At 39.6% G+C, this 9,129-nt stretch overlaps 1 protein-coding gene across 1 annotated transcript in view; it reads right to left on the bottom strand.

The window, feature by feature from the left end:
• Positions 1–3,479: 3,479 nt before the first annotated feature.
• The window catches only part of CSTL1 (cystatin-like 1), a 22,049-nt gene continuing 16,399 nt past the window's right edge, over positions 3,480–9,129 (bottom strand). Inside the window, exons 2-3 of the mRNA XM_006902901.1 lie at positions 4,385–4,498; positions 3,480–3,563 (exon numbers count right to left, since the gene is read on the bottom strand). Of these exons, the coding sequence (XP_006902963.1) occupies positions 3,480–3,563; positions 4,385–4,498 (198 nt within the window). The remainder of the gene's footprint in view (positions 3,564–4,384; positions 4,499–9,129) is intronic.

Here is a 9,129-nt window from a genome sequence, read left to right as displayed (position 1 = left end):
AATTGCATTGGGAAAGTCAGCTGTGAGAGACCTCTCAAGAGTACTGAAGTGCAACGACGTCAGGCTGGAGACTAAGGTGTGCCTGATCCAGGCTACAGTTTTTGCAATTACGTGCTATGCATCAGAGAGTTGGGCTGTGAATAGGGATGATAGAAAGAGAATTGATGCCTTTGAGTTGTGGGACTGGAGAAGAGTGTTGAATATACAATATGCCATGGACTGCTAGGAGAACAGGTTTGTCCTGGAGAGTGTGAAGCCAGAATGTTCCCTGGAGTTCTGAAGTTTCATCTGACATACTTTGGGCATGTTGCAAGGAGGGACTTGGAGAGGGACATCATGTTTGGGAGAGTAGAAGGACGGCGCAGGAGAGGAAGACCCTCAATGAGATGGATTGATTCTGTGAGTGGAGTGGTGGCAATGAATGTGTTTGAGACAGCGAGGTTGGCACAGGACAGAACGGTGTTTAGAGCTCTTGTACATAGGGTCGCTATGAGTCGCAAATGACTCGATGACACATAACAACAACAACAATAGGAATTTTATTCTTAGAAGATCCCATTAATCTCTTTTATCCTCTCCTGGTTGTAGGGTTTTCAGAATGCTTGGAAGACTTGTGGATTAGTGCTTTAGGTTTTTTCCATACTTTTCTTTAATGAAGTTTATAGTTCTTGGTTTTCATCCTAGGTCCTTGATCCACTTTGAGTTGGTTTTTGTGTATGGTGTGAGGTATGGGTCTTGTTTCAATTTTCTGCAGATGGTTTTACAATTTTGCCAACACCGTTTATTAAAAAGGTTGTGATTTTACTTCATCTCCTTGTTAAAAATCAGTTGACAATAGGTAGATGGGCTGATTTCTATATTCTCAATTCTTTTCTTTTATCTATGTGTCTGTCATTATACCAGTACCACTCTGTCTTGACCACTGTAGCAGTGTAGTAGGATTTAAAATCAGGGAGTGAGATGCCTCTTACTTTGTTTCTCTTATTAAGGAGTGGTTTGCTTATTTGAGGTCTTTTTCCATTCCAAATGAAATTGGAGATTGCCTTTTCCATCTCATTGAAGAATGGTATTGGTATTTGTACTGGGATTGCATAGAACGTGTAGATTGCCTTTGGTAGCATTGTCATTTTCACAATATTGAGTCTTCCTATCCATGAGCAACTGATATTCTTCCATTTTCCCCAGGTCTATTTTTGTTTCTATTTTTGTTTTGTAGTAATGTTTTATAATTTTCTTTGAATAAGTCTTTTGTGTTTCTAGTTAGATTTAATCCCAAGTATTTAATCTTGTGATTAGCTATTGTGATGGATATGTTTTCTTAGCTCCAGTTCTATATTCTCTTTATCACTGTACAGAAATCCCACAGATTTTTGTATGTTGATCTTGTATCCTTCCACTTTGCTGAATTGGTCAACTATGTCCAGTAGTTTACTCACTGGATCTTTATGGTTTTCTAAGTATACTATCATATCATCTGCATACAGAGATAATTTTACCTCTTCTTTGCCAATTTGGATACCTCTTATTTCCTTCTCTTGTCTTATTGCTACCAGTAAGACTTCTTCTAATATGATACCGAGTAGGAGAGGTGATAGTGGACATCCTTACCTAGTTCCTGTTCTCAAGGGGAATTCCTTTAACTTCTCTCCACTGAGAACAACATTGGCCCTCAGGTTTGCATGTATACTTTTTACCATGTTGAGGAAATTCCCTTCTATTCCTATTTCGTTGAGTGTTTTAATAAGGAAACGGTGTTTGACTTTGTCAAAGGCCTTTTCTGGATCAATTGACAGTGTCATAAATCCATGACAATGTGCTCCTCATATTTATAAATTTTTAATTTTATAGAGGCATAGATATACAGAGAAATACAGGGAGTTTCGGTGGCCTAGTGGCAAGAAACTGCTACAGTTCTGAAGGCACATGGTTTGAGTCCACCAGCCGCTTTGTGAGAGAATAGTGGGCAATCTCCTTTTTTGAGCTTAACTGACTCTGAAAACCTGCTGGAGAGTCATCTATGGTTCAGCTCTAATTTGATGGTACATGACAACAACAGAGCTATAATTATTTTTCAGTTTGAAATGTTATTTATATTCATGGAACAATACACTTTTGATTTGGCGATAATGTCCTGGAGTTTCATCTAGGTTATTTATTGCACCTATGAAAAGTTTGCCCCTTTTTATTGATGAGTGATATCCCGCAGTATAAACACTCCACACAGTCTAACTCTTCACCTGGTGCAGGACTCATTATTGTCAGCTTGGGGCTAATACAAAGAAAGCTTCTGTGAGAATTATATATAGATTTTATAAGGTTGTTAGTTTTTCCTTTTCTATGGGGTCGCTATGAGTCGCAAACGACTCGATGGCACATAACAACAACATGATAAATACCCAGAAGTGAGATTGCTAAGTCATATTGTGAAGGCTGTATTTAGTTTAATATTTCTTTTAAATGGAAAAACTATTTTTCAGAGTAACTATATAATTATTTAATAACATTCCCTGTCGTATGTCATATTCTGTGCTCTGAAATCTCCTTTAACTGTTATAATGCAGCCACTTTCTTCTCCTCCCTATGCATGCTTTAAAGCTTGTCTTCTCCGATCAGTTATGAGTCATAAGCCTCCTTCCCTCGGCAAGAAACAACAGGTGATTCGACAACTCACTGCACTGTTCACTGACTGTTGTCACAGGATGACCACACCTACAAGATTGTCCTTGGCTGAAATCTGGGGGTTCAAATGTCCAACTGAAATAAATGAAAAGAAAATTTTCTCTAACTGATAATAGTTACTCAATGTGCCTACTGTTTGAACAATATTTATGCTAAGCATATGCTTTCTTCCTGAGGACCAGGCGAGAGTGCTGACATTCTTAAGCATGAATAAAATTCTTGGGTGCTAAGTCTCTGGTAGTTTTCACTAATTGCTAACACTTCAAAATGTGTGACTTCATCAGGAGAAGGCTTTTGGAATCTTGCCTCCAGCTTCTTCTAGATTTCACTCTATGCACTTTGTTCCTTCACTGGTTTTTGTTTGTGTCCTTTTCCTATGGCAGAAATGTGGTTAAAGTAAATAAATTGTGGAGTCCTTCTCTAATTCTATCAGTCCCCTAAAGACCACTGCATATGTATGTGTTCATATGTGTGTGAAGAGAGTACACAAGCATGAAAAATGTGTGTGTGGGTGTATGTGTGTAAGAGAGAGAAAAAAAGAATTGTGAGGAGATATGTAGTGAGACTTCAATGAAGAATATAAGGTCTTTTTAGTATGTTATAATAAACAGGGAGTTTGAATCCACCAATTGTTCTGCAGTAGAAAGATTTACTCCCGTGCTATTTACTGCCTCTGAAAACCCTTTGGGGGCACTTATGAACTGGATCTGACTTGGTAGCTTATAGCAACAAAAATAACAATTGAAAGGACACAACAAGTTTGTCTGAGACTGTAATTTGTGGTCTTTGCGCTAACTCGCTTAGCCTTCCTGACAAGAATTGTTCCAGAGTTGATAATAGTTCATCCAGGGCACAGTGTATATCAAAAAATCACAAATGAGACTCTGTTGAAGGAAAAAGAAAATAGTTAATTTTGAGAACACATTCTTTTGAAGGGAAGCAAAAATGTTTCTTGCAACATTCTGACATTCTGACACCTGCATATCCTCCCCAGGAAAATGTGAAGTCATGCATGATAAGTTGTGCATATAATATGATGGAATAAGAACTATCACTTGGGGAGACCCCACTCCACCACCTAAAGTTATGAAGCAGGTATGTATGAAGTCTAAAGTCTCACTGGACCCAGAGAATACTTGGGAAGAGGTAGTAATACCACTCTCCAATTCTCTTGCACTCGTATCCCAGGCATGAATTGAACATTTGTCCACCAGCCCAAGTTAAAGAAGCATGAAGAGGGACAAGGTAGAGTAAGAAGAGGCTGATCAAAGCTGAAAGAGGCAGAGTAAATGGAACATTTCTCAGAGACCTGATCCAGAAACCCAAAGAAGAGGAAATACTGCATCCACCATAAAGGCCATGGAGAGTGGTCTGGAAGGGGAAGGAGAGTAATGCTGGTCAAGTAGTTGTGTTCAGGTTACTAAGGACTGTATCAGCACAGTATAAGCAGATAACACAATTATAGGGTCCTGCCTACTTTCCCACTGAGGCCCCAAGTAGTGACAAGTAGGCCCTAGGTAATGCCTGACTCATCCCCAACCCATACTGTTAAGGAGCCATCAATGTCCAACAGAGAGCTCTGTGGTCTAATGAATTGTATTGTTAACCCAAAGGCAGGTGGTTCAAATTCACCAGCTGATCCAAAGATAAACTTTTGCTTTCTATTTGATAATGAAGTTCTTCTCAGATAATTCCAACTACATACCTTTTTGAGCTTCTTTTTGCTTTGAAGTGGACAGGAATGATTTTTCATGTTTTGTCTTTTGCATGTGGTCCGACTAATCTTCACAGTTATCATATACTCCACTCCAGTTGTCAGCTACCAAGGAGTAACTGCACAATTAGTTTGACATTAAGCATCAGATTGCTGAGCCTCCACCAGGAGCTAGGATCAATGCAAGTCATAATTCCTTCCCATAGCTCTCCTACTAGGGATACGGCTCTCCCCTCCTCTCAGGCTAAAGAATGCACAAAGATGTTCAATACACTGGCCCTCCTCACCCATGTATTATGATTAGGTTTGCTAGCACAGCTACAGATAATTTCTCACCCTGATTCCTAAACATCCTAAGGACAAGAAAGACAATCTGCTAGTCTTGATTATCTGGCAGCCACAGACCACTTCCAGTTCTGCATGCATGGTCTTCAAAATGCCGTCACACAGTGGCATACTATGCAACACTAAGGAACAATGATTTTGTAAAATACTACACAAATTGGGAGAGGCTGGAGAGCATTATGCTGAGATAAAACTAATCTTATTGTCAGACATTGTAAATAGTACTGCTTTTCTTATTTTCTTTTCAGTGAGCTCTTGGAAAAATGTGCCCTGTTTTTGGATAGGAAGACTCAATATCATAAAAATGACAATCCTACCAAAAGCAATCCAAATCCAGATACCAATTCATTTTTCAAGGAGATCAAAAGGGAAATTGTCAAATTTATTTGGAAAGAGACCCCAAATAAGCAAAGCAGTTCAGAAAAGCAAAAATGAAGTGGTAAGCATAGCATTCTCTATAGCACAGCGATAATAACCAAAACAGCATGATACTTGTACAATGACAGGTACATAGACCAATGGAACAGAATTAAGAACCCAGAAATGGATCCATCTATCTATGGTCAACTGATATTCGACAAGGAAATAAAACCTATCAAATGGGGACGTGGCAACCTCTTCAGCAAAAGGTGCTGGCAAAACTGGACTGCTGAAATCTCATACCATACACAAAAAGTCAACTCAAGGTGGATCAGAAACCTGGCAGTGAAGCCCAAAACCATTAAGTTAATTAGAAGCAAACTTAGAATGCTTAGCCTATGGTAAAAAGAGACTGCCAAATACAGCCAGAAATGCACAATCTGGAAATGATAAAATTGATAAATGGGACTTTCTAAAGGTTACATCTTTGTGCGGATCAAAAGCTTTTTCTAGCAGGGTGAAAAGAAAGCCTACTGACTGGGAACAAACATTTGGACTTTTCACAGAGGAAGACATTCAAAGTGGCCAACAGACACATGAAGAAATGCTCTAAATCACTGGCAATAAGAGAGATGCAAATCAAAACCACAAAGATATATCATCTCACCTCAGTAGCAGTGGCAAAGTTTAGTAGGCAGCAGGCAGTAAATGTTGGAGAAAATGTGGAGAGGTAGGAACTCTCATACACTGTTGGTGGGATAGTAGAATAGGGCAACCAGTCTAGAAGACAGTTTGGCATTTTCTTAAAAAGTTGAACACAGAACCTCCATATGATGCAGCTATTCCACTACCAGGAATATACCCCCAAAAAATTAGAACTGAAACAGAGATTTGTACACCAATGTTCACAGCAGTGTTATTCACCATCGCAGAATGTAGAAACAGCCAAATGTCCAACACAACTGAATGGATTGAGAAATTGTGGTATATTCAGAAGCAATGATTTTGAAAACTACTACACAACTTGGGAGAGGCTGGAGAGCATTATGCTGGTGAACTAATGCAGTCTCATAAGGACAAATATTGCATAAGACCATTACTGTCAAAATAGAAGGATAACTATTAAAATGTGTATGAGAACTTAAGTGAGGGGTTGGGGAGTGTATGGTTGAGGATAGGTATAGGTAGGGGTGAAAACATAGGGTTGCACAGTATGGTGGATTAAGGAGGCAAGGAAAGATCCAGGTGAAAAACAGTGTATGGGCAAGGTCCAATGATGATTCATTTTAAAAAACACATAATACATGGGAATGATTGTATGAAACACAATGTGAATGAAGTATAATAACACATTGCATACTAACTCTGTAAGAAAACCAATTTAAAAAATCAAACCCAAACAATAAATTTTTAAAATTCTATTAACATTTATTTTATGATTTTTGCAGGTCTCTCATTTAGTGTATAGATATTAAGGTTATGTCCTCTTGTTCTGTTCTGCCTTTGAGCTTTATACAGTGTCCTTCATTGTCTCTGATGCTTTCACCCCAAAATCTGTTTTATTGGTGATTAATATTACCACTCTCCTGTTCTCTTATGGATGCCATTTGCTTGGTATACTTTTTCCCCCACCTTTTGATTTTCAGTCTATCTTTCTTCTTGTTTCTTAGATATGTCTCTTGTAGGCAACATTAATGGCCTTTCCCCTCCCAATCTTATATTCTTTTTCTATTTGTGTTATTGCCATTTTGCTGAATTCTTTTTGTTGTGGTTGCTGATTACTTTTGTCCATCAACTTTTCTTTGCTGTCTCTTGTATGAAGTCTTCTTTTAATATTTTTATAGCATTAGTCTTGATTTAATTAATTCCTTAAGTTCCTGATTTTCTGCAAACGGCCTAATTTATCCTTCATATTTGATGAACATTTTCACTGGGTATATGAGCAAGAGCCTATAGGATGAAAGAAAAAGTTCAGGCTGCTTTGAAGGAAATGGCAAAAAATAAGTCTCCAGGAATAGATGGTATACCAATTGACATATTTCAGCTAACAGATGTTGCCCTGGACGTGCTCACCAAGTTGTGCCAAGAAATCTGGAGAACAACCACTTGGCCAACTGACTGGAAGAGATCTATATTTGTCCCTATCTCAAAGAAAGGAGACCCAACAAAGTGTGGAAAGTATAAAACAGTGTCATTGATTTCACATATAAGCAAGATTCTACTGAAGATTATACAAAAACGACTGGAACAGCACATCAGCAGAGAACTGCCAGAAGTCCAGGCTGGGTTTAGAAGGGATCGTGGTACTAGGGATCTTGTAGTTAATGTTAGATGGATCTTGGCTGAAAGCAGGGAGTACCAGAGGAATGTCTATCTGTGCTTCATTGATTATGCAAAGGCGTTTGACTCTGTGGATCATAACAAACTGTGGCTGACTCTGAGAAGAATGGATAACCCAGAACAGTTGATCATGCTAATGCAAAACTTACAGTTGAACCAAGAGGCAGTCATCAGAACAGAGCAAGGAAACACTGCATCATTCAAAATTGGAAAGGGCGTTTGCCAGGGATGTGTCCTGTTTCCATACCCTTTCAACTTCTATGCAGAACAGATCATCCGGGAGGCTGGGCTCTATGAGGAGAAATGCAGTATCAGGAATGGTGGAACATCTATCAACAATTTGCGTTAGGCAGATGACATGACCCTGCTTGCTGAAACTAAGGAGGACCTGAAGCGCTTGCTGCTGAGGGTCAGGGACTGCAGCCTTCAGTATGGATTGAGGCTCAATGTCAAGAAGACAAAGATTCTCACCACTGGACCAATTGGCAACATCAGGATGGATGGTGAAGAGATTGAGATTGTTCACAGCTTTATTCTGCTTGACTTCACAATCAACACTCTTGGCACCAGCAGTCAGGAAAGTAAAAGACGTATCGCGATGGGAAAGTCTGCTGTTAGGGACCTCTCTAAAGTGTTGAAGAGCAACGGTGTGTCTCTGGAGACTAAGGTGCGGCTGGTACAGGCCATGGTCTTTACAATCCTTTGTTATGTGTCAGAGAGCTGGACAATGACCAGGGAGGATAGAAGAATTGATGATTTTGAGCTTTGGTGTTGGAGAAGAGTGCTGAGGGTACCATGGACTGCTAAGAAAACAAACAGATTCATCCTGGAGAGGGTTAAACCGGGCTGTTCCTTAGAGGCAAGGATTCTGAAACTTCGTCTGACATTCTTTGGTCATGTTGTAAGGAGGTACCGGTCCTTGGAGAGGGACATTATGCTTGGGAGGGTGGAGGGCAGGCACAGGAGAGGAAGGCCCTCTGGAAGGTGGATTGATTCGGTGACTGGGGCAATCGGGATGGGTGTGTCGGAGACAATGAGATTGGCACGGGACAGAGCAGAGTTTAGAGCTGTTGTACATAGGGTCACTATGAGTCGCAAGCGACTCGATGGCACATAACAACAACCACCACCTTTCATTTGGGCTTCTCAACACTCTAGTGCAATTTTTAGAGTCTCTTATGACATCTATTTTGGTGGGGTTTTTTTCCCTTTCTCCTCTGTCTTTGTAATGACCTTTGCTTTCTTCCTTTATATCACCTCATAACTCATTTGGTCTTTGATCACTGGTTTTCAATGTTTCAAACCTATCCTAAAGATGATTTTGAAATCCATATCAAATAGATTCAAGATCATATCTTGGTTTTCATGAAAGTGTTTCAATTTTCTTTGGCCTCCAAAGAATTCTGGACTTGAACCTTTGAACTTGCACATAATTAATTGAAGGCCTGACCCACAGCCCACAACTGGCCTAGTTTAGACTGCCAATTTTAAGCTTTTCCATCTATTCTTTCCACAAATGTAGTCAGTCTGATTCCTATGCAGCCCATCATGTGTGGTCCATGTCGAAAGTCACCATTTGTGTCTTTTAAGATTTAGTACGACAGTGGCACCATATAGCATTTGTCCCTTTGTGACTGAGATACCTCACTCAGCATAATGTCCTCCAGGGTCACCCATTTTGAATAATATTG

This window comes from Elephantulus edwardii, unplaced genomic scaffold (genome assembly GCF_000299155.1).
Source record: "Elephantulus edwardii isolate Elephantulus edwardi_28Jun2011 unplaced genomic scaffold, EleEdw1.0 scaffold00467, whole genome shotgun sequence".
NCBI classification, from domain to species: domain Eukaryota; kingdom Metazoa; phylum Chordata; class Mammalia; order Macroscelidea; family Macroscelididae; genus Elephantulus; species Elephantulus edwardii.
Note: the sequence above shows the minus strand (reverse complement) of the source record. Positions and strands in the feature narration are given on the sequence as shown.